Here is a 26,137-nt window from a genome sequence, read left to right as displayed (position 1 = left end):
CTGAGCACGTGCAAGAATTCTCAGAATATATGTATATGGTTGATTGCTGTCACATGATGTAAGGGGAAGGAAAATTTAACTAACTTTGAAATTTGTCAGAAAAAATCTGCTACTCATTTGAAATGTAAACAAAGTGCTTTTCCATTGATTCTTTTGTGTTTAATGTTCCTTTAATTGTGGTTAGTTGTGATTAGCTGTGAATATGTTTGCACTGTTCTTATCAAATATATATCTGGTGTAGGCAGTTTGCAACATTTTCAAGAACACCTGGATTACAGAGTTTGCGTTTTGGCCTCTTTAGGGAAAGTGGAGGAGAATGGAGATAAATACATAAAACCTATAAATACAAGGTAAATGCATAATCCTATCCAGGGATGGAATAATCTCAGTATAATTTACAAGTCAGGAAGTTGCTAGTCAATGTTAATTAAATATAGGAAAATGTACTATCCACCTGCAATCAATTACTAGACCCAATCCTATACATATAGTTTTGATGTTTCCATAGAAACTAACTAATAAAAGCCTTTTTTCACCTAAAAAGAATTCTGTATTACAGTTAAATGTGTGCACAATATCTATCTTCCACCAACAGAAGCCTTGGGATTTAGGAGGAAGAGAGGTGTGTGGGTAAGAGCTAATGTGCTCCAGAGTCACAAATTGCTGCTCAGAAAACGTCTTATCTATTTCCATGAAGGCTACATCATCCCTGCCAGAGCACATATCCCAGGTGACAGTGTGCTCACTGCATGACAGGGACAGGAAGTAAAGGAGATTGGGATATATCTGACAGGGCCGGAAATGTCCTTGGGCTGTGCTGGAGGGGGCAGAGGATTTACTGGGAAAGCGGCTGCTTTATTTAGAAATAAAAGAAGTGTCCTGTTATGCAACTGAACACCCATGTCTAGACCACTAATAGCTAACATTACACTGGAGGCTACTGGAGGTATAGTGCCTATTATAACAAACCCATGGACATTTAAAATGATACACAAGTGGGGTGATTACAACATCCATTAACAAGACAAAACATCCATAAATAAGGCCAGTTGTGAAAATACAAACATCTCCAGTTTTTGGTCAGATTGCATGATGGGCAGGAGAATAGCACATCATATACTTTTTTATTGTTACAGAGTATAAGTCAGAATAGTGTCATATTTTTAGTGTATAATTTGAGAGCTAATTGTGAGACTTTTGTGTATTATTGCAATACATTAACGTAATAGTTGAGTGTTAATGTTTTCCAAACACGTTTAACACCTTGTTTGCCGCAGTTGTTTTTTCAAGGCTCAAACCCCTAGCCACCACTTGCCTTATTTGTAGGAGCCAACATGACCTGTTGCTGGAGTAGTCATGATTTGTCTACAAAACGTTCATTGTTTTGCAGTATCTTATCACCTCTTCTGAGGTCAGTTAGGGGCAGATATGTAGCAGTGTTATGTTTGTGAAGTCTTCAGTGTGTATGTCCAGTTTCTCAGAATAAATAATGAAAGAGTTTTACTGCACATAATCATTTTATATTAATATCTCAATGTGTTTCATTTCCATTTAAAGAGAGCCTTTTTTAACACAAGAAAGACATGCATAACCTGATCAAGCAGGCGTCCTTCAATTAAAGGCAATGCTGCCTCCAGAGCTTTCCACCGCCCTCCCATTGCTTACTCGCAGCCAACCCAGTGCCAAGTACCTAAGCGCAGTGGAAAACACGAGCGGCACCAATTTCAGAAAAAGAAAGGACACCCTTTTCATGTTAAGTTTTATTCAATGTTAAAGGTACAGAAAACCCCACATTTTTATTTTCATGAGTCAGATAGAACATACAATTTTAAACAACTTTCCAATTTACTTTTATTATTAAATTTCTTTTGTTTTCTTGTTATCATTTGTTGAAAAGCAGGAAGGTAAGATCAGGAGTGTGCACGTGTTTGCAGTACTATATTGTGGCGGTTTTGCAACAATGTTATACATTAGCAAGAGCACTAGATGGCAGCACTATTTCCTGTCATGTAGTGCTTCAGACATGTGCATGCTACCTACCTAGGTATCTCTTCAACAAAGAATAACATTCGAACAACGCAAATTTGATAATAGTAAATTGGAAACGTTTTTTAAATTATATTCTCTGGCTGAATCATGAATGAAAAATGTTGGGTTTCATGTCCCTTTAAATATTAATTTCCTTATAAATGTCCCTAAGATCAGTAGAGACTATGATGTTCCTTTAATTGACCATGGATGTTTGGTTATAGGTTTGGGGAAAATCCAGTCATGGAGAGAGTATTTTTAGTGTTTATTTAAAGAGCATTAGGTAGTAAAGACTGTAATTGAAAGTAGAAAGGAGCACATGATTCATAAAGGACAATGCACTGTCTATTGTAAAGTATCTCTCTGATGATCACATATTTGCCAAGATATTCAGGCTGGGTATCCTGCAGAAATGTCATTGCTAAAATAGCACCAATTAAAATGTGTTTGAAATGTTACTATTAGTTTGTCACTATCAATTTTGATCACATTTTAAGCTTGTCACGTTAGAGGTTAATATTGGAATTAGGATTGGGTTAACCTCTTTGCTACATTTGACCCTCCTGCACTCAGATAGGGATAACATAGATACCGACCCATCAAAGGACGTCATCAAGTTATAGTGGCAAAATTCTCAAATTGTGTACTGTTGGGCAATACCAGCTATACGGCTAGATTACGAGTTTTTCGTTTTGAGCTATGCGGTGCTAACGAGCAGTTTTGTCTCACCGCTCACTTACCTACAGCGCTGGTATTACGGGTTTTTACAAACCCGGCGTTAAAAGGCAAGAAATGAGCGTAGAGCGAAATTTAGCTCCTTACAGCACTCCAATACCAGCGCTGCTTAAGTCAGCGGTGAGCTGGTCGTACGTGCTCGTGCACGATTTCCCCCATCAACGGGGAGAGCCGGCTGAAAAAAACTCTTAACACCTGCAAAAAAAGCAGCGTAAAACTCAGTTACGCAGCCCCATTTATTCCTATGGGGAAACACATTTTATGTTTACACCTAAGACCCTGACATAAACCCCGAGTCTAAACACCCCTAATCTAACCCCTAATCTGCCGTCGCCCACACCTGCATTATATTTATTAACCCCTAATCTACCGCTCCAGACACCGCCGCCACCTACATTATACTTATGAACGCCTAATCTGCTGCCCCCAACATCGCCGACACCTACATTATATTTATTAACCCCTAATCTGCCGCCCCCAATGTCGCCGCAACCTACCTACACTTATTAACCCCTAATCTGCCGCCCCTAACATCGCCCGCCACCTACCTACATTTATTAACCCCTAATCTGCCGCCCCCAACGTCGCCGCCACTATACTAAATGTATTAACCCCTAAACCTAAATCTATCCCTAACACCCCCTAACTTAAATATAATTTAAATAAATCTAAATACAAATTACTATCATTAACTAAATTATTCCTATTTAAAACTAAATACTTACCTATAAAATAAACCCTAAGATAGCTACAATATAACTAATGATTACATTGTATCTAGCTTAGGTTTTGTTTTTATTTTACAGGCAAGTTTGTATTTATTTTAACTAGGTAGAATAGTTACTAAATAGTTATTAACTATTTACTAACTACCTAGCTAAAATAAATACAAATTTACCTGTAAAATAAAACCTAACCTAAGTTACAATAACACTTAACAATACACTATAATTAAATAAATTACATTAACAACAATAAATAAATTAAATTAAATTAGCTAAAGTACAAAAAACCCCCACTAAATTACAGGAAATAATAAACAAATTACAAGATATTTAAACTAATTACACCTAATCTAATAGCCCTATCAAAATAAAAAAAGCCCCCCCCAAAAAAAAAAAAAAAAACCTAGCCTAAACTAAACTTCCAATAGCCCTTAAAAGGGTCTTTTGCGGTGAATTGCTCAAAGAAATCAGCTCTTTTACCTGTAAAAAAAAAAATACAAACAACCCCCCCAACAGTAAAACCCCAAATAAAATACTATCTAAAAAAACCTAAGCTCCTCATTGCCCTGAAAAGGGCATTTGGATGGGCATTGCCCTTAAAAGGGCAGTTTGCTCTTTTGCGGCTCAAACGCTAATCTAAAAAATAAAACCCACCCAATACACCCTTAAAAAAACCTAACACTAACCCCCTGAAGATCGACTTACTGTTCTGAAGACCGGACATCCATCCTCAAGGAAGCGGCAGAAGTCTTCACCCAAGCCGGGCCGAAGTCCTCAACAAAGCCTGGAGAAGTCTTCATCCAAGCCGGGCGAAGTGGTCCTCCAGACAGGCAGAAGTCTTCATCCAGACGTCATCTATCTTCATCCGACGCAGAGCGGCTCCATCTTCAAGACATCCGACGCGGAGCATCCTCTTCAAACGACGGCTTCTTACTGAATGAAGGTTCCTTTAAGTGACGTCATCCAAGATGGCGTCCCTTAGATTTCGATTGGCTGATAGAATTCTATCAGCCAATCGGAATTAAGGTATAAAAAATCCTATTGGCTGATGCAATCCTTCAATCCTGATGAACTTCAATCCTATTGGCTGATTGCATCAGCCAATAGGATTTTTTATACCTTAATTCCGATTGGCTGATAGAATTCTATCAGCCAATCGAAATCTAAGGGACGCCATCTTGGATGACGTCACTTAAAGGAACCTTCATTCAGTAAGAAGCCGTCGTTTGAAGAGGATGCTCCGCGTCGGATGTCTTGAAGATGGAGCCGCTCCGCGTCGGATGAAGATAGAAGATGCCGTCTGGATGAAGACTTCTGCCTGTCTGGAGGACCACTTCGCCCGGCTTGGATGAAGACTTCTCCAGGCTTTGTTGAGGACTTCGGCCCGGCTTGGGTGAAGACTTCTGCCGCTTCCTTGAGGATGGATGTCCGGTCTTCAGAACAGTAAGTCGATCTTCAGGGGGTTAGTGTTAGGTTTTTTTAAGGGTGTATTGGGTGGGTTTTATTTTTTAGATTAGGGTTTGAGCCGCAAAAGAGCAAACTGCCCTTTTAAGGGCAATGCCCATCCAAATGCCCTTTTCAGGGCAATGAGGAGCTTAGGTTTTTTTAGATAGTATTTTATTTGGGGGTTTTACTGTTGGGGGGGTTGTTTGTATTTTTTTTTTACAGGTAAAAGAGCTGATTTCTTTGAGCAATTCACCGCAAAAGACCCTTTTAAGGCTATTGGAAGTTTAGTTTAGGCTAGGTTTTTTTATTTTTATTTTGGGGGGGGCTTTTTTTATTTTGATAGGGCTATTAGATTAGGTGTAATTAGTTTAAATATCTTGTAATTTGTTTATTATTTCCTGTAATTTAGTGGGGGGTTTTTGTACTTTAGCTAATTTTATTTAATTTATTTAATTGTTGTTGATGTAATTTATTTAATTATAGTGTATTGTTAAGTGTTAATATAACTTAGGTTAGGTTTTATTTTACAGGTAAATTTGTATTTATTTTAGCTAGGTAGTTAGTAAATAGTTAATAACTATTTAGTAACTATTCTACCTAGTTAAAATAAATACAAACTTGCCTGTAAAATAAAAATAAAACCTAATCTAGATACAATGTAATCATTAGTTATATTGTAGCTATCTTAGGGTTTATTTTATAGGTAAGTATTTAGTTTTAAATAGGAATAATTTAGTTAATGATAGTAATTTGTATTTAGATTTATTTAAATTATATTTAAGTTAGGGGGTGTTAGGGTTAGATTTAGGTTTAGGGGTTAATACATTTAGTATAGTGGCGGCGACGTTGGGGGCGGCAGATTAGGGTTAATAGATGTAGGTAGGTGGCGGCGATGTTAGGGGCGGCAGGATTAGGGGTTAATAAGTGTAGGTAGGTTGCGGCGACATTGGGGGCGGCAGATTAGGGGTTAATAAATATAATGTAGGTGTCGGCGATGTTGGGGGCAGCAGATTAGGCGTTCATAAGTATAATGTAGGTGGCGGCGGGTGTCTGGAGCGGTAGATTAGGGGTTAATAAATATAATGCAGGTGTCGGCGACGGCAGATTAGGGGTTAATAAGTGTAAGATTAGGGGTGTTTAGACTCGGGGTTTATGTCAGGGTCTTAGGTGTAAACATAAAATATGTTTCCCCATAGGAATCAATGGGGCTGCATAACTGAGTTTTACGCTGCTTTTTTGCAGGTGTTAGAGTTTTTTTCAGCTGGCTCTCCCCGTTGATGGGGAAAATCGTGCACGAGCACGTACGACCAGCTCACTGCTGACTTAAGCAGCGCTGGTATTGGAGTGCTGTAAGGAGCTAAATTTCGCTCTACGCTCATTCTTGCCTTTTAACGCCGGGTTTGTAAAAACCCGTAATACCAGCGCTGTAGGTAAGTGAGCGGTGAGACAAAACTGCTCGTTAGCACCGCATAGCTCAAAACGAAAAACTCGTAATCTAGCCGTATAGCTGGTATTGCCCAACAGTACACAATTTGAGAATTTGCCACTATAACTTGATGACGTCCTTTGATGGGTCGGTATCTATGGTTATCCCTATCTGAGTGCAGGAGGGTCAAAATGTAGCAAAGAGGTTAACCCAATCCTAATTCCAATATTAACCTCTAACGTGACAAGCTTAAAATGTGATCAAAATTGATAGTGACAAACTAATAGTAACATTTCAAACACATTTTAATTGGTGCTATTTTAGCAATGACATTTCTGCAGGATACCCAGCCTGAATATCTTGGCAAATATGTGATCATCAGAGAGATACTTTAACAATAGACAGTGCATTGTCCTTTATGAATCATGTGCTCCTTTCTACTTTCAATTACAGTCTTTACTACCTAATGCTCTTTAAATAAACACTAAAAATACTCTCTCCATGATTGGATTTTCCCCAAACCTATAACCAAACATCCATGGTCAATTAAAGGAACATCATAGTCTCTACTGATCTTAGGGACATTTATAAGGAAATTAATATTTAAAGGGACATGAAACCCAACATTTTTCATTCATGATTCAGCCAGAGAATATAATTTAAAAAAAGTTTCCAATTTACTTCTATTATCAAATTTGCGTTGTTCGAATGTTATTCTTTGTTGAAGAGATACCTAGGTAGGTAGCATGCACATGTCTGAAGCACTACATGACAGGAAATAGTGCTGCCATCTAGTGCTCTTGCTAATGTATAACACTGTTGCAAAACTGCCACAATATAGTACTGCAAACACGTGCACACTCCTGATCTTACCTTCCTGCTTTTCAACAAATGATAACAAGAAAACAAAAGAAATTTAATAATAAAAGTAAATTGGAAAGTTGTTTAAAATTGTATGTTCTATCTGAATCATGAAATAAAAATTTGGGGTTTTCTGTACCTTCAACATTGAATTAAAAACTTAACACGAAAAGGCGTCCTTTCTTTTTCTGAAATTGGTGCCACTGCGCTCAGTCAATCGGAATCTAAGGGACGCCATCTTGGATGACGTCACTTAAAGGTCCCTTCATTCAGTAAGAAGACTCCGGATGAAGAGGATGCTCCGCGTCGGATGTCCTGAAGATGGACCCGGTCCGCGTTGGATGGATGAAGATAGAAGATGCCATCTAGGTGAAGACTTCTGCCCGTCTGGAGGACCACTTCGCCCGGCTTGGATGAAGACTTCTCCCGGCTTCGTTGAGGACTTCGGCTTGGATGAAGACTTCTGCCGCTTCCTTGAGGATGGATGTCCGGTCTTCAGAACTGTAAGTCGATCTTCAGGGGGTTAGTGTTAGGTTTTTTTTAAGGGTGTATTAGGTGGGTTTTATTTTTAGGTTAGGGTTTGGGCCTGTAATAGAGCTAACTGCCCTTTTAAGGGCAATACCCATCCAAATTCCCTTTTCAGGGCAATGGGGAGCTTAGGTTTTTTTAGATAGTATTTTATTTGGGGGGTTGGTTGTGTGGGTGGTGGGTTTTACTGTTGGGGGGATTGTTTGTATTTTTTTTACAGGTAAAAGAGCTGATTTCTTTGGGGCAATGCCCCGCAAAAGGCCCTTTTAAGGACTATTGATAGTTTAGTTTAGGCTAGGGCTTTTTTTATTTTGGGGGGGGCTTTTTTATTTTATTTTGATAGGGCTATTAGATTAGGTGTAATTAGTTTAAATATCTTGTAATTTGTTTATTATTTTCTGTAATTTAGTGTTTGTTTGTTTTTGTACTTTAGCTAATTTTATTTAATTGTTTTTAATTTAGTTAATTTATTTAATTGTAGGGTTAGGTTAGGTGTTATTGTAACTTAGGGTAGGTTTTATTTTACAGGTACTTTTCTATTTATTTTAGCTAGGTAGTTATTAAATAGTTAATAACTAATAATTATTGTACCTAGTCAGTCAGTCCACTCTAGGGACTGACTGCTGACATGTTTCGGCTCAGACTGCTGACATGTTTCGGCTCAGTAAGCCGTAACCGATTATTATTTCTGAATGTGAGTGCACCTCATTTTGTACTTTGATTGGATTCCTTGAAACGGAGGTTGCACAGTATCTACACAGCAATCGTTCCCAGCACCACTTTACTCCTCCTCCTCTTACCGAATAATTTGCAGTCTCCGCAATAGTGACCGAGATGAAGGTCCAGGAACCGGAAGTAGGAGACACATGGTGACGTCACACGCCAATAGTGAGGAGCCGTGAGAGAGTGTACAGCCGAACGGAGCAGTCATCATCGGTTACGAGTGCCGGACTGGTCGTAAATGCTTTGAGTAAGCAAGATGAAGGTCGGTAGTCTGTACAGAGGCCACTAACGATTTGGTGGTGTTACCATTTGGCATTGGAGGTAAGAGGAGTGGAGGAGGGAGATCTATAGGCTTTTATTAGCCTCAGTTGGACATTTTCAGTTCAGCGTATATATTATTGGATATTGACTATTGGAGGACGTAAGTGCCGACACACACAGACTTTTCAGTTAATAAATGTAGATAGGTGGCGGCGATGTTAGAGATGGCAGATTAGGGGTTAATAATATTTAACTAGTGTTTGCGAGGCGGGAGTCCGGCGGTTTAGGGGTTAATATGTTTATTATAGTTGCGGCAATGTCCGGAGCTTCAGATTAGGGATTAATCATTTTATTTTAGTGTTTGCGATGCGGGAGGGCCTCAGTTTAAGGGTTAATAGGTAGTTTATGGGTGTTAGTGTACTTTTTAGCACTTTAGTTATGAGTTTTATGTTACGACGTTGTACCATAAAACTCTTAACTACTGACTTTTAAATGCGTTAGGACTCTTGACGGGGGTAGGGTGTACCACTCACTTTTTGGCCTCCCAGGACAAACTCGTAATACCAGCGTTATGGAAGTCCCATAGAAAAAAGATTTTACGAAGTTTACGTAAGTCATTTTGCGGTATGGCCAAAAAAGTGTGCAGTGACACTAAACCTTCAAGACTCGTAATACCAGCGGGCGTAAAAAAGTAGCGTTAGGACCTCTTAATGTAGCCGATAGTTTGCTAACTTGTCAAAGTTAATGGACATAAAATACTGAATAAATGCTATGTATAATGATGTGGTCAAAGCAAAATATTAGTCTGAGGATATTTATTAATTATATGAGTTGTTTGAATACTGAAGAAGTAGGTATAAAGTTTTAGTCTCCATCAATTAATAGGTGCTGTCATGTTGCAGGCGACCAATTAAGGACTGATATAAATAAAATGAACTGAAACAATAGCTGTGTAGAGTATAACAGGGTTAGGCTGGAGTGTGCACTTCCAGTTCTCACAGGATTTGGAGAGCCCATTGTTTTCAGACTTAAAGGGACAGTCTAGTCAAAATTAAACTTTCATGATTCAGATAGGGCATGCAATTTTAAACAACTTTCCTATTTACTTTTACCATCAAATTTGCTTTGTTCTCTAAGTATTCTTTGTTGAAAGCTAAACCTAGGTAGGCTCATATGCTAATTTCTAATCCCTTGAAGGCCGCCTCTTATCTGAATGCATTTTGACTAGGGGTAGACCGATTGTCGGTGCGGCCGATTATTGGTGCGGTCGATTATTCAGGCCGATATTGGAATTTCAGAAATAATCGGTATCGGACAGAAATTTACGGATATGGAGCAAATCAAAATAAATTTAGCTCTGTGTACTTCAAGGAAACTATGTGGTTTTAAGTGACACAAATCATCACACAAATCATCTATAGCACATATAAGCTGGACATAGCATAGCAATAAATAGCACTGATAGCAGAGTTCAAGCCCAGGTGTTCCTGGGAGCTCAGTTACCAATTATCATACCCCCAATGGCAGACCTGTAGATGGACTTGCATAAACAAACCTATATCATTTGTGAAACAGAAAATGTGATCTTTAAAGTGAAAGTCAATCCTAGCGTTTTTGATACTTCATGTAGAAAGCTCTTTTATTTGTTTTAACCGATCGCCGTTCTGAGATGCCAACGAAGCCCACAGCACAAAAAAAAAATTTGCTAAGAGGTGACGTTTTCACCGGTAAATCCGGCTCCCAAGGGCACCAATCCGGATTTACTGCACGGCTATTGGCTAAGAGGTGAAAACATCACCTGTCAAGCAAAACAGCGATCTTCCTTGGGCTTCCTTAGCAGCTCAGAACGGCGATCGGTTGAAACAAATAATGGAGCTTTCTACATGAAGTATCTTATACTTCATGTAAGTCCCCTTTATTTGTTTCAATAGTTTCAAAAATGCTAGGATTGACTTTCACTTTAAGTGGCACTTAAAGCTACATAGTTTCTCTGAAGTACATAGAGCTAAATTACATGTTTTATTTTCCCCTTTGATGGGCATAGAAAAAAACATTAAAAAAATTATAGTTTAGGCACATCAATTAAATGTCCACAATAAACAAATCTTGAGTAGAAAGCTATGCAGTATAGGAGACTAGTATCAATATTCCCTAGCAGTGGATAACAATGCTCTGACCATTAGGTGGTGCTGTTACACATTTATAAAACTGGCCATAAGTGACATAATAAAGAAACTTATAGTCCATTCCTCAGTACCAGGAAGGTATTTGCAATCCAGTAAATATATGAGCATATTAAAAATTAAAGCAAATAAATAAATCTAGCACTGATATTTCAACATGTCCTTTCTTTCCCTGTCAAGTGGCAGTATATATTTTTTTACTTTACTTTTAACCCTTATCTGTAAAGTGTACCAAGTGAGCGTGTTTTTAGTGAAGTGGCAGCATATATGAAAAAAACAGAAGCTGTTTAACAGGAGAACATGCTGAAATGTTATGCTTTCTGAACTGGATAACCTGTCGAGAGACTCACTCTCTTGGTGGCTCTATCCAGATCATCTGTCTCAAGGCACATGCTTCTTGAGACCGTCCTGGGAGATTGTGACTTTCAGGCTGGGGAGCCGTTTGGGGTGCCAAGAAGGCACAAGGATTGTGGACTCAAGAGGAGTCCTCCCTCCCGATCAATATATTGTAACTCCGGTCAATCGTCAGTGCCTTGAAGGCTTGGCCCCTTTTGGGTTCGTCCCAGTTTATCAGATTCCAATCAGACCAATATAACCTTGGTTGTCTATATCAACCATCAGGGGGGAACGAGAAGTTCCTTGGCGATGAGAGAAGTATCTCAGATACTACAGTGGGCAGAGACTCACAGATGTACGCCGTCAGCAATCCATATTCCGGGTGTGGATAACTGGGAAGCGGTATTCCTCAGCAGGCAATCCTTACACCCAGGGGAATGGTCTCTCCACCCGAGGTGTTTGCAGAGATATGCAGCGAGTGGGGGACGCAGAGATAGATCTCATGGCATCCCGCTTCAATTCCAATCTACCCAGGTACGGGTCGAGGTTGAGGGATCCTCAGCCGGAATTGATAGATGCCCTAGCAGTACCATGGAGGTTCAGACTCATACTGTATATCTTTTTCCTCCATTACTGCTCCCTCGTGTGGTGGCTCGCATCAAGCAGGAGCGAGCATAAGTGATTCTGATTGCTCCATCGTGGCCGCGAAGGACGTGGTTTGCAGATCTGGTGGGGATGTCCTCATCTCAGTGGAGGTTACCTTGTCGCAGAGATCTGCTGATACAGCGTCCCCTTGTTCATCAAAATCTAGATTCCCTGAGGCTAACTGCGTGGAGATTGAACGCTTAGTCTTAGCCAAGAGAGGGTTCTCTGAGAGCGTCATCGACACTCTGGTTCATGCTCGTAAGCCAGTCTCGTTGTATCTACCATAAAGTGTGGAGGACTTACTTGTACTGGTGTGAGGAGCGTGGCTTTTCCTGGCATAAGGTTAAGGTTGCCAGAATTTTATCTTTTCTCCAGGATAGACTGGAGAAGGGTCTATCTGCAGTTCCCTGAAGGGACAGATATCGGCCCTGTCGGTGTTACTGCACAAGAGATTGGCTGAGCTTCCAGATGTGCAGTCCTTTGTTAAGGCTCTGACTAGGATCAGACCTGTGTTTAGATCTGGGTCTCCGCCTTGGAGCCTAAATCTTGTTCTCAGTGTTTTGCAGAAGGCTCCTTTTGAGCCTATGCATACTGTTGACATTAAATTGTTATCTTGGAAGGTTCTTTTTTTGCTGGCTATTGCCTCTGCGTGCAGAGTTTCTGAGATTTCTGCTTTACATTGTGACTCCCTTTATCATCTTTTCCATGCTGATAGGGCGGTTTTACATTCTAAATTAGGGTTCCTCCCTAAGGTGGTGTCGGACCGTAAAATTAATCAAGAAATTGTTGTTCCTTCTTTGTGGCCTAATCCTTCTTCAGCGAAGGGATGCTTGCTTTACAATCTGGATGTGGTTCATGCCTTGAAGTTCTATCTTCAGGCTACTAAGGAATTCAGACAATCTTCCTCTTTGTTTGTCATCTATATGGGGAAGCGTAAGGGGCAGAAGGCTACTACGACTTCCCTATCTTTCTGGTTGAGGAGTGTCATCTGCTTAGCTTATGAGACAGCGGGACAACAGCCTCCTGAGAGGATAAATGCTCATTCCACTAGATCAGTGGCTTCCTCCTGGGCTTTTAAGAATGAAGCCTCAATGGATCAGATTTGTAAGGCTACCTGGTCCTCCTTACACAGTTTTTTTCTAAATTTTACAAGTTTGATGTGTTTGCTTCGGCTGAAGCAGCTTTTGGGAGAAAAGTTTTGCAGGCTGTGGTACCCTCAGAATAGGGTCCGCCTCTTTTTTTGTTCCCTCCCATTATTCATTCAGTGTCCTCTGGAGCTTGGGTATAGTTTTCCCAACAGTAAGGAATGAAGTCGTGGACTCTCCCTGCCTTATGGAAGAAAAACATAATTTATGCTTACCAGATAAATTCCTTTCCTTCCTGGCAGGGAGAGTCCACAAACCCGTCCGTAATTTATTTTTTGATGGGTGGCTCCCTTTTTATATTATTTCTTCTGGCACCTTTATACCCTGATGTTTCTCCTACTTTTCCTTGTTCCCTCGGCAGAATGACTGGGGGATAGGAGAAGTGGGAGGGATATTTAAGTCTTTGGCTGGGGTGTCTTTGCCTCCTTCTGGTGGCCAGGTGTTGTATTTCCCAACAGTAAGGAATGAAGTTGTGGACTCTCCCTGCCAGGAAGGAAAGGAATTTAAACAATAACAAATAGGAGGGTGGGGTATTTGATCCTATATGTGCTCCCAAACTCTGCCTCCTAGAAACAATGCAAATTATCCCAAATTTAATTTGCAAGTAAAAAACACTTCATAAAAATGAACAAAGGAGGCAAATTTGTTGCTGGAATGGGTAAGAATTGATATAATATAATAGAATATCTCAAAAAGGAACTAGAATTAACAAATAATTTGGTAAAAACTTACATTAAATGTGATCCTTAATAATAAATTTGAAATGTTAAGACTATCAAATGCTATCAATGATTAATCCCAAATGTGAAAGCAAAGAAAATAATAAATATATTTTATATATTTATGCCTTCTGAACCACTATGATTATAACCAATAATGACGCTCATATAATTGTGATATATAAATATTTATTCTAAACCTGACATTCTCTTATTATACATATACAATATAATCCTCATACACTAAAATCACACACCGGTGTGTCCATTCATACTAAACTAAAATAATAAAATACCAATAAATATGTTCACACTCTAAATGATTACTAATAATGACTAATGTCAGATCCGCTTCCAGATCAAACAATAAACCTTTATAATTTGCAGAGATCAATATTTCTTCAAATCTTAAGGTGTGAATGGATTTAATGAGCCTGTACTTTTTAACGGCTTAACAGGTCTCTCTCATACCTCAAGTGACTATGTCCAAACACTCCTGTGTAAGTCACTGCGATGTGTGAAGTTCTGTCGTCAGCAGATGTTACTCTCCAACTCGGATTTTCTTTCTGCGTGGTAGAAACTGCTACTATGTAGCGACCACGTATTCTGTGTTCAAGCTTCTCAGCGTTGTTTCAGAAGGATCACGTGACCACAGGCAGCCAGTCTCCCTCTAGGTGTATCCTGTGTCACGTCTCGATCCACTTCTGTTTCAGGATCCTTTGAAAGAAGTTTTTCCTGTGAGCGCTCACCTTTCAACTTCTGCTTTAAGAATCCAAATAGTCTTTCTTCAATGTTGCTCCTTACAATCTTAGTCAGAGTAAAGAGTATATATGTGACTTTCCAGGAAAGGATCACATTTAATGTAAGTTTTTACAAAAGTATTTAATTCTAGTTCCTTTTTGAGATATTCTATTATATTATATCAATTCTTACCCATTCCAGCAACAAATGTGCCTCCTTTGTTCTTTTTTATGAAGTAAAGGAATTTATCTGGTAAGCATAATTTATGTTTTTCAAGCACTTTATTATTCCCAGTTGTTTACTTTTAAAGGGACAGTCAACACCAGAATTTTTGTTGTTTTAAAAGATAGATAATCCCTTAATTACCCATTCCTTAGTTCTGCATAACCAACACTGTTATAATAATACACGTTTTACCTCTGTGATTACCTTGTATCTAAGCCTCTGCAGACTGTCCCCTTATTTCAGTTCTTTTGACAGACTTGCATTTTAGCCAATCAGTGCTCACTCCTCTGTAAATTCACATGCATGAGGCTCAATGTTATCTATATGAAACACACTACCCTCTAGTGGTGAAAAACTATCAATTGCAGAGGCGGCCTTCAAGGTCTAAGAAATTTGCATATGAACCTCCTAGGTTTGGCTGTAAACTAAGAATACCAAGAGAACAAAGCAAAATTGGTGCTAAAAGGAATTTGGAAAGTTGTTTAAAATTACATGCCCTATTTGAATCATGAGGTTTTTTTGTACTTGACTGTCCCTTGAATGTTTAAAAGTTTAATAAGCATGTTCAGTTTATACCAGATTTGTGTAGAAATTGTTGATTTTTCAAAACTTTAAATGTACAGAATATCGTCCCCTGTTATCGATTATCGGCCTGAAAGGCGGCCAATAATCTGTATCGGCCCTGAAAACCTATCCCTAATTTTGACAGTTTTACACAACTAGAGGGTGTTAGTTCATGTGTGCCATTGTGCTCATGTCCGTGGAGTTACCTAGGAGTCAGCACTGATTGGCTAAAATGCATGTCTGTCAAAAGAACTGAAATAAGGTGGCAGTCTGCAGAGGCTTAAAAACAAGATAATCATAGAGGTAAAAAGTGTATTAATATAACAGTGTTGGTTATGCAAAACTTGGGAATTGGTAATAAAAGGATTATCTATCTATTTAATACCCATAATTACACATTTTGTATCACACAAATCCAACTGGAGCACCACAGTCAAAAATCAACTTGTGTTCAAGCAGAGATAAACACCAAATAATGGAATGTAAAATACTCTGTAAAGTTGCCTACTCATGATTTAAACTTAGCGTGCATTGTATGTATTGTAATGTTCACTTTATCATCTTCTAATTCTATACAGCTGGAAGAACCACAACCAGCGAGGAACTGGAGGACATGCTCGAGAGTGGAAACCCAGCAATATTCTCTTCTGGGGTACGTGAGGACAAAGCTCCTCTGATTTTGTTAAAAAAATATATATTTATTTTATGGCTACTCAATGAGTTTTATTAACTATATCTTCCTCTTGGACTTCACATATCTCTAATTCTCACCAACTTGTCTCTTGGCTAGATAACCTATTATCCAAACAACTTATATTCTCTCTCCAATTCTAATAACTAATTGCATATTTTCCATTTGCAGATAATCATGGACTCCAATATTACGAAACAAGCACTGAACGAAATTGAGACTCGGCACAGTGAAATCATTAAACTGGAGAACAGTATCCGAGAACTGCATGATATGTTCATGGATATGGCAATGCTGGTGGAGAGTCAGGTATGTAGGACCTTTCACTCATGTTTGGCCATACTCTTGCTAGACCACTAGCTTAATCCTGAAGGTTTGGCATATGAATTCTCTATTGAAATAATTTTTTTCTTACCATATGGGAGGGGGTGAATTATGTTTATTGTCGAGGTTACACAGTAATGGGAGGTACTGTGCTCAATATCTTGCTGTTTGGGCAAAGGGTTTCTGACCCTCCCTCCTCTCTTTACTCACCATGCTACATGTGGGATGAGCACTCAGCTGGTAGGTATTGGCTGTTGCCCTGTCTTTGTGCCGTGCTTTGTTTATTTTATTCTCATTTGCTTGTAAATATGTGACCTTGGCATGCACTGCATGTGTTTGTCTCTTTTCCTTTTTGTCATTGTCTCTGTCCTCTAACCCTTACACAAGGAATACAGATGCAGGTATTGTGACTCACATGATACAAGCATCATCTCTAGAAATATCTAATAGGTTTCAGAGATCCATTTTATTTTCTGCCAGGTTCAGATAGATAACTAATATAAACAGCCAATGGTTTTACTTGTTAATGGCATAGAAAAATAAAACACACTATGTTTTTATTTTAAGACTAGCTATACAAGCTTTCTATAATTTAATATTAGCGGCACAGACCATTTACATTTGTAGCTAAAGGGGTTTTGAAGGTTTATTAGTAATTGGTCTCCACAATAATTATTTAAAAAAAGGCTGTTTCCTCACCCGGTAGGGCCTAGTAGAATGACTCCTGGCATCTTTCATGTACCAGAGTCATACACAAAGTGATTGCTTTGTAAGCAGCAAATGCTATGACATTTTTTGCTTACCTAGTGACAGGGGTTACTAAAAACAACTTTAAACAAAATTCAGGAATGAAGGAGGTCCAACAGTCCAGGGCGCTATTCAGCTTACAGGAACATTCTACAGCAAAAATGACATCACTTTTTCTAGTAAATTATGTTTGTAACAACTGTAAAGAGGCAGGTGTGTCTGCCTTGAGGGTACATAGGTAAAGTTCCTCCACAAGCATTACAGCCACTGTGCAGGACACACACATCTGAATAGCTTTCCATGTGAAACTTTACCTATTTGTTTTAATGCTGCAGTAAAACACTTAGGGGTTGATCACAGTCTATCGACTGATTTGTTTTTGGTAGGTTTTCATTCCGAAAAGGACACTTTATGTTTCAACAAGAAGGAGTTTTCAGCTATTTTCTCAGTACTTTTTCAAGACCATTTTACACTTATCGAATATGACACCTAAAGGCACTTGATAAAGGTCCGAACTGGCCATTTTGACATCACTGCAAGTTTTTCAAGACAATTTGAGACATTTTTTTTATGTATCAGACATTTTGAAATGGCCACAGACAACATTTAGCTGTGTATTTGTATACATGGTCTATATTCATTAAAGCTCTATTCATCACTATTTGTAGTCCATCTGCAGTGGGCAGGGCACACATTTACATATGTATTGAGTATGTGATATCCTGTACAGCTAAGGGGATCTTCAGGAAAAGTGAGATCAGGACCCCAACAGCTAGATATGGCAATCACTTTATGTAAATGTTTGTATCTAGTTCACATTGCATTGTCGTCATTGCCACTTTTAGTACAGGCGAACCAGGCTTCCAAACAGGATTGTGACTGTGATTCAAAAAGGACCACATCTTTGTGACCAGAGTTTCAAACTGAATCACGCCTTTGATTACAACACGTTCACGACAAAGCAGTCTCCATTTTATGCTATATTATTGAACTCCCAGTTAAAAAGATACAATCCCATAGTCACAAAGGCACTGTTCCTATTAAATCATGGTAAAAAGGTGCAATCCCATCTGTACAACAATTGTGCAATAGAGAGGTTAAAATCCTGTTTTCTTCTTAAAACGGAGAGATTCAACAGCTGTATTCATTAATTTTGGGAATACAGAACCTGGCCAACAGGAGGAGGCAAATACATCCCAACCAAAGGCTTAAATACCTCCCCCACTTCCCTCATCCCCCAGTCATTCTTTGCCTTTCGACACAGGATGTTATGGAGGGTAGAATTCTTCGTGATGGGACTGGAGTTTTAAGTAGTCCTGTCAGCCTCTCAGTGAGAGCATGTATGAAAGTTGGAGTCCGGAGATGCAGGGAGAGTCTTTCTGCGAAACCATCCTGACTCATATCAACAGCTCCATCAGCAATCAGCATTGACGAGTTTCGCTTCCTGCTTTCTTCACTCAAGTCCATGTCAGAAACAACGCTACTATCTGTCAAACTTGTAAGACCGTGTTACTGTTCCATGGCATAGATTCCGGTAAGATAGTTTCATTTTCCTTTCACTGTGGGAATATAATGTAATGCTAGAACACAGGGTCTCAGTGGGACTCCTTTATCTTTATGGAATCTAGGGTTAATATCTCCTGAGGGGGGTATTGAACAGTGGGGGACTTTAATCATATTTGTTATGTGATTCTGTCTGCTTATGTGTAGTGATGTTGGGGCTCATGGCTTTTATGGAACGTACAGTTTTTTGTTTTTTTCAAGCTACGCAGTTCTTGATGGGACTGGCGTGCTTTTCCTTGGCCTGTGGGTTGGATCTTGTGACAGAGCGTGGTCACATTTTTTTGTTCTCCATTTCAGTATTCTTGACCGAGTGTCGGTGGAGAGGGTCTGTTCTCTACTTGCCTGGGTCATATTTGGTGGTGAGTGCCCCAGCCATTGGGGGTGTGAGTTGCCAGTTATTTTTGCCCAAATTTTGTCCGGTCAAGTTATGAAGGATTCTGATTTTTCTGAGGAGGATTTTCTCTGATTCAGAGTCTGTTTCCTGCTTAGATTGTATGGAGGCCCGGGTAATTCAGCCCAATCAATTATGTCCTGTATGCCGTAATAGAGTGCTCTTTTCGTCCCCTTGGGAGAGATTAGAGACCGCCGAGCCGTCCGCCTCTGAGGATTCTGTGTCCCGTGAAGTGCGTTCCCTGGAATTTTCTGTTCCTACACAGGCAGTTGTCCCAAATACCGTTACCCCTTCTCTGGAAAGATTTCCACCAGAGGTTGCTACTCGGTTGCGCATGGCCATACTTTTGGCGTTGGTGCATTTACAGCTTCCTGAGGGCCAGCGAAGAGCTTACCTGTGTCCTCTTAACCTGGTGGCACCAGGTGAGATGGGTCTCTCCTCTGGTGGAGCGGTTCCCTCTGAGGCTTTAGGGGTACATCAGTCAGGGTCAGGGCCTTCAAATGCCCCGCCGGAGATGGGTTTTGCCTTTCGATTCAGTCTGACACACCTGCGTGTACTGCTGAGGCAGGTATTGGAGGCTTTGGAGGATTTCAGTCTTTATTTGTCACCGGATCCTCAGTCTTCTGATTCTGATGGCGAATAGCGTTAGACGAGTGGAGGGATGTTGATCCTACTCCTGATTGTCTTTTGTTTGTGTATCTAATCCCAGTTCTGAGCTCTTGAGGAATCCGGTCTCTGACAGGCTGGTCCTGTTGGTGTTTATATTCCTTTTCTTTCTAATGACACGATGAGTCCACGGATCATCTTAATTACTGTTGGGAATATTACTCCTGACCAGCAGGAGGAGGCAAAGATCACCACAGCAAAAGCTGTTAAATACCACTCCCCCTACCCACAATCCACAGTCATTCTGTTTGCCTGTATCAGTTGCAAGGAGGGGTAAAGATAGGTGTCTGATTCTTCAATCAAGAGTTTATTTTTTAAGCAAAGCAAGTTTGCTCTGGTTTTCCTTGGGGTTTAGCCGTTGTTCAGGTCAGTCTCTTCAGTAGAGCAAGTGGTGGCTTTTAAAGTGAAGGTCCATTTTGATGAATTAGTGCCCGGTTTTTAATAAACCTATTAAAAACAAGGGCACTTTAATTCATCAAAGTTGACATTTCACTGTTTACTTCAAAAACGTACCTTAATCCTTGCAGCAGCTCCAGCGATTCCCCCGGCTGTCGGAAGCCTCTGCAGACGTCAGAAATAATGAATCAGACTTACTCCAATCACAGCTTCCCCCCCCCCCCCCACTGGGGGACTCTCTGCCTGATGCAATGCTGTGATTGGAGGAAGCTGGATTCGTCATTTTGGACCCGAGAAGACTGCTTGCGACGGGCGGAGGAAGTGCTGGAGCGGCTGCCAGGATTAAAAGGTAAGTTTTTGAAGAAAACCGTGAAATGTCAATTTTGATGTATTAAAGTGCCCTTGTTTTTAATAGGTTTATTAAAAAACGGGCACTAATTAATCAAAATGAACCTTCACTTTAAGCATTTGGGAACTTGTGGGGTATAATCCTCACTGGGCCTCCCAAGTAATTTCATGCTGCCCTTGGTTGAAAGTTTGAGTAAGTTTACTCAGCCTTTTCTTTTTTCCACAGGTCCATGTGAGGTAGGAAGCCCCTCTCATACCAAGTGAGCTGTCCTGCTGCCGGACAGATTTTTGAGGTAAGGGCCTATTTCTTTCCCGGTTTTGATATAGGAGAATTTGGCACTTTGACAGTTAATCAGCCTTCTAGGTTAACGGTTTATTGTATGGCAGTTTTGCAGACACTGGGGATGTTTGGCTCAGTTTATTATGTTTTCACTTTGGTGTACATGTTTTTTGTTTGTGTATTAATGGAGGTTTGTTAGGCCACGCCCACAATAGGCGGGCTTATCTGACATAGCAAGGACGTTTTTGGTGCCCTTTTAACTGTTTTGTGTTCCTGGATGTTGCAGCTCTGTTGCATAGCTCCTCAGAAGTGGTTCAGCGTTCTCTCCGGTGCAGCTGTGTGGGGGTCCGGATCATTTTCTGACTTTGTTTCCGGCAGCAAGGAGGTCAGGTAGGCACCTCAGCAGAGCTTGCTGAGGTGTGGAGGTTGCCTGTTGTTTTTTTGTGGGGCTGTTGCTCTGTTTAAATTTAAGTTTCTGTCTGAATTTCAGGGACTATAACGTTTGTGTCTCTTTTTGCATTCATTTTGTGAAAAATTGTTGCTGCAAGATTTATTGTGCAGTTTATTTAAGGATTTTCTAGTTTAAAAAAAAAGTCTGTTTAAAATTTAAAGGGACAGTAATGTTTTTTGTTTCATTAAAATTCTGATTTTAACTTAGAATTTTTTTATTGATTAAGGTTTTTTCCTTTGGAATAAGATGGACCAAGAGGCCCTGCAAACTGTTGCTTGTTCTCTATGTTTAAATACTAATGTTGAGCCTCCTATCCCTTTTTGTTCCTCTTGTATTGAGAGAACATTACATTACAAGGATAGACTTTTTGATTCTGAGCCTTTATTTTCTAGGACGGATGTTGTTCAGGAGTCTCCTGTTCAGGCTAATCCGCAGCTTTCTCCTCATACGTCCCAATCTTGTGCAGTGCCCTGTGTTTAGTCTCAGGTTGGTTTTTCCTTGCAGGATATGGCTACCCATATATCCTCGGCAGTATCTGAGGCTTTGTCTGCTTTTCCTATGTTACAGGGGAAGAGCAAGAGGAAGTATAATGTGTCCGATTCTGTTGCAATTGTGTCTAGTGTTTCTTCTCATTAGTCTGAGGAGGAAGATACTTCAGTAGCATCTGAGGGTGAGATCTCGGATTCTGATAGTGTAAATCCTTCTTCTGAACCTGATGTTGTTTTATTTAGGTTTAAGCTAAAGCACCTCCGATTGTTACTCAAGGAGGTTTTGGCTACCTTGGTTGACTCTGAGGCGTTAGTCATGTTTATTCTTAAGAAATCTAGTTAACTTCATAAGTTTTTTGATGTCCCTTCCTCGATCGAAGTTTTTCCTATACCAGATCGTGTTTCAGATATTATTGCACGAGAATGGGAGAAGCCTGGGATTCCTTTTTCCCCTTCTCCAATTTTTAGGAAGATGTTTCCTATTGCTGATTCTATTAAGGAATCTTGGCAGATGGTTCCTAAGGTAGACTGACCAAGAGGACCACTATTCCTATTGAGGACAGCTGTTCCTTTAAAGTTCCTATGGATAAGAAGTTGGAAGCTTTACTTAAAAAGATTTGTTCACCAGGGGTATCAATGGAAACCGGCTGCATGTATTGCTACGGTTACTAGTGCAGCGGCATATTGGTTTGATGCATTGTCTGATTCTATTCATCAAGATACTCCTCTTGAAGATATTCAAGATAGAATCAAGGCTTTGAAGTTGGCTAATTCCTTTATTGCAGATGCTTCTCTACAGGTCATCAAGTTGGGAGCTAAAATTTCTGGATTTGCCATTTTAGCTCGCAGAGCTTTATGGTTAAAATCCTGGTCTGCACCATCACATGGTCCAACCACGCACCAGTCACATGCTCGGTCCTCTGGCCCGATATACCGAACACAAGTAGAATATGGAGACTAGATGACTCTATGCTAGATAACCCTTTAATTATGGATGACTTGCGAAAGATCCTAATGGAGTACTTTGAGATAAATAAATACCCATTGTCGAGAGCGACCGTGTGGGAAGCACATAAAAGCATGATGCGCGGTATGTTAATCAAACATAAAGCATTACTCAATAAACAATATCGACTAAAACACAGCGAGTTACTGTCAAAAATATTTTTTTGGGAAACTAAACATACCAGACCTTATTTCATATAGAAAAGCAATTATGTTGCAAAGGATTGTAGAGTGGTCACATAACACAGAACATAAAGCATGGGTCCAACTAGACAGGCAAATTCTCAAAGTAAACAATTTGCGCACTTTCCCTTGGCTACCACCCCTTCAACGACCAAAAGCAATTATAGACTTTCATATGTTTGAGGAAACATTTTGCTTATGGGACAGGACTTTAGCTACTTCTACACATATCTCCACAAAACACTCTCCCCTAATCCTTGAAAACCCCAAACTCCCCTTCCATCACTTAGGTTCCCGTAAGATTAAACCTTATAAACTAAGAGAAGGATCCGTCCAAGGAGTGGTAGAAAATGGGAAAATCCTGTCACAGAGTAGATTAAACTAAAGACAAGCCACGATTTTCACCTCGTGGATGCACTATAACCATCTGATAAACTACATTTCCAGAGATAAACATAGACTAGACCTGAAAAGGGTGCTTACCCCATTCAAGGTGCTCTGCGTTATGGAAAGAGCTCCAAAACACCTGATTTCCATACTATACAAACTTATAATTATACAGGGAGCAGATACTCTGCCGGCTTACACAATTCGTTGGCAAGAAGATTTCGACTCTGAGGTGGAGTGCAAGTCTTGGTTGACAGCTTTTTGACTGATCGGGAGATCCTCGGTCTCGGCAAGTATTCAGGAGTCCCACATCAAACTAATTAGCAGATGGTATCTCACACCAATAAGGCTGCATAGGATATTTCCGTCTCTTAGCCCCACATGCTGGAGGGGTTGCGGGGAGGAGGGCTCCCTTCTGCATATATGGTGGCACTGCCCGAGATTGAGAACCATTTGGCCAGGTGTCTTGGAAAAAATTTCTGAGACCTTGAATCTAGTCATTCCGGACTCGCCTGAAATTTTACTATTCCTTGCCTTGCTAAAAACACAAAGTGAGGCATATTTAGCACTACTATTAATAATGCTCACGAGCGTAAAGAAGTTAATCCCTAAAAAAATGGAAAACGCAAAATCTCCCTACTCTAGAAGAATGGCACGCTCAGATTGACGATGATACTCGTGCTATGGCACAACACCATATAGCCCTCATTCCTTTTTTTTTTTTTTTTCCTCTTCCTTCACCCTCTCTTTCCCGTTCCTCAAGTTCCCACTTCATCTCTCCCATCCCTACTACATCCATATAAATCACTCTTATTAACACAGATCTCTGTTCAACTAATTCACTATCCTACGCTCTCCTTACTCAGAAACTATGAAAAATCATTAACATGTCTGATCTCATAGTTGATGTCTGTTATTTAGGATGGGAGTATATATTAATGATGTTAACGACCTGTCATTCAACCTTGTCAAAAGATTCACGCTGTTAGAAAGAAGTAATTTTCTGTAACTATTTTTGGCTGTTTGTATCAGTTTTTCACATCAATAAAGCTTTAAAAAAAAAAAAAATCCTGGTATGCGGATGTGTCTTCTAAGTCTAAGCTTTTGTCTATTCCTTACAAGGGTAAGATTATTTTTGATATTACAGGAGGGAAGGGGCATTCTCTTCCTCAGGATAAAATAAATAAACAGAAGGGTTGGCAAAGTAATTTTCGTAACTTCTCTGGTAAATCTTCCTCTTCTTCCTCCAAGCAGGAACAGTCCAAGCCATCTTGGAAGTCAAATCAGTCTTGGAATAAGGGGAAGCAGTCCAGGAAGCCTGTTGCTGACTCAAAATCAGCATGAAGGTTCTGCCCCCGATCTGGGAATGGATCTTGTGGGGGGGGGCAGACTCTCTTTCTTCGCTCAAGCTTGGGTTCGAGATGTTCAGGATTCCTGGGTGGTAGATATTGTGTCCTAGGGTTACAAACTGGAGTTCAAGAATTCTCCTCCCAGAGGCAGGTTTCTTCTCTCCAGGTTATCTGTATACCAGATAAAAGGAGAGGCGTTCTTACGTTGTGTTCAGAAACTTTCCGACATGGTGTGTCGGAAAGTTTCTGAACACAACGTAAGTGATAGTTCCTGCTCCGGGTTCAGGAACAGGGTCTGGGTTTTTATTCCAATCTCTTCGTCGATCCCAAAAAGGAGGGAACTTTAGATCTCAAGAGTGTAAACAAGTTTCTCAGGGTTCCGTCTTTCAAGATGGAAACTATTCGTTCCATTCTTCCTTTGGTTCAGGAAGGTCAGTTCATTACCACAGTGGATCTAAAGGATGCGTATCTGCATATTCACATTCACAGGGATCATCACAGGTTCCTAAGATTTGCATTTCTAGACAAACATTTTAAGCTTGTAGCTCTTCCTTTTGGTCTGGTAACAGCTCCCAGAATTTTTTCAAAGGTCCTGGGAGCATTGTTGCAGTGCTTCGATTGAAGGGTGTTGTTGTGGCTCCTTATCTGGACGACATTCTAGTTCAGGCTCCATCTTTTCAACTAGCAAACTCCCACACAGAGTTGTTTTCTTTTCTGCGCTCCCACGGTTGGAAGGTAAATTTAGGAAAAAGTTCCTTAATTCTGGCTACAAGAGTGGTATTTTTGGGGACCATTATAGATTCTCTAGAGATGAAAATTTTTCTGACAGAAGCAAGAAAGTCAAAGATTTTCAATATGTGTCTTGCTCTTCAGTCCCTTCCTCGGGCGTCAGTGGCTCAGTGCATGGAGGTTATTGGTCTGATGGTTTCAGTCATGGACATCATTCCATTTGCTCGGTTCCATCTCAGACCTCTGCAGTTATGCTTACTCAGGCAGTGGAACGGGGATTATGCGGATCTATCTCCAAAGATTGTTCTAGATCAGAAGCCCAGAGATTCTCTCCCATGGTGGCTGTCTCAGGATCTTCTCTCTCAGGGAACTTGCTTTCGCAGACCTGCCTGGGTGATTGTAACCACGGATGCCAGTTTGCTGGGCTGGGGTGCTGTCTGGGGTTCATTAAGGGCTCAGGGTCTATGGACTCGGGAGTCGGTTCTTCCAATAAATGTTTTGGAACTGAGACCAATTTTCAATGCTCTTCTAGCCTGGCCTCACCTAGCTTCAACCCAGTTTATCAAGTTTCAGTCGGACAACATAACGTCAGTGGCTTACATCAATCATCAGGGAGGAACTTGGATTTCCTTGGCCATGACAGAGGTAGCCAAGATTATTCAGTGGGCGGAGATTCACAATTGTTGTCTGTCTGCTATCCACATTCTAGGGGTGGACTATTGGGAAGCGGATTTTCTGAGCAGACAGACTTTTCATCCGGGGGAGTGGGAACTTCTTCCAGATGTATTTTCCAGCTTGATTCTAAGTTGGGGGCAGCCTGAGTTGGATCTCATGGCATCTCGTCAGAA

At 40.2% G+C, this 26,137-nt stretch overlaps 1 protein-coding gene across 1 annotated transcript in view; it reads left to right on the top strand.

The window, feature by feature from the left end:
* The window catches only part of STX1A (syntaxin 1A), a 348,539-nt gene that overhangs the window by 308,159 nt on the left and 14,243 nt on the right, over positions 1-26,137 (top strand). The window contains exons 7-8 of the mRNA XM_053706325.1: positions 15,870-15,943; positions 16,154-16,291. Of these exons, the coding sequence (XP_053562300.1) occupies positions 15,870-15,943; positions 16,154-16,291 (212 nt within the window). The remainder of the gene's footprint in view (positions 1-15,869; positions 15,944-16,153; positions 16,292-26,137) is intronic.

The sequence above is a fragment of the Bombina bombina genome, chromosome 3 (assembly GCF_027579735.1).
Source record: "Bombina bombina isolate aBomBom1 chromosome 3, aBomBom1.pri, whole genome shotgun sequence".
NCBI classification, from domain to species: Eukaryota; Metazoa; Chordata; class Amphibia; order Anura; family Bombinatoridae; genus Bombina; species Bombina bombina.
Note: the sequence above shows the minus strand (reverse complement) of the source record. Positions and strands in the feature narration are given on the sequence as shown.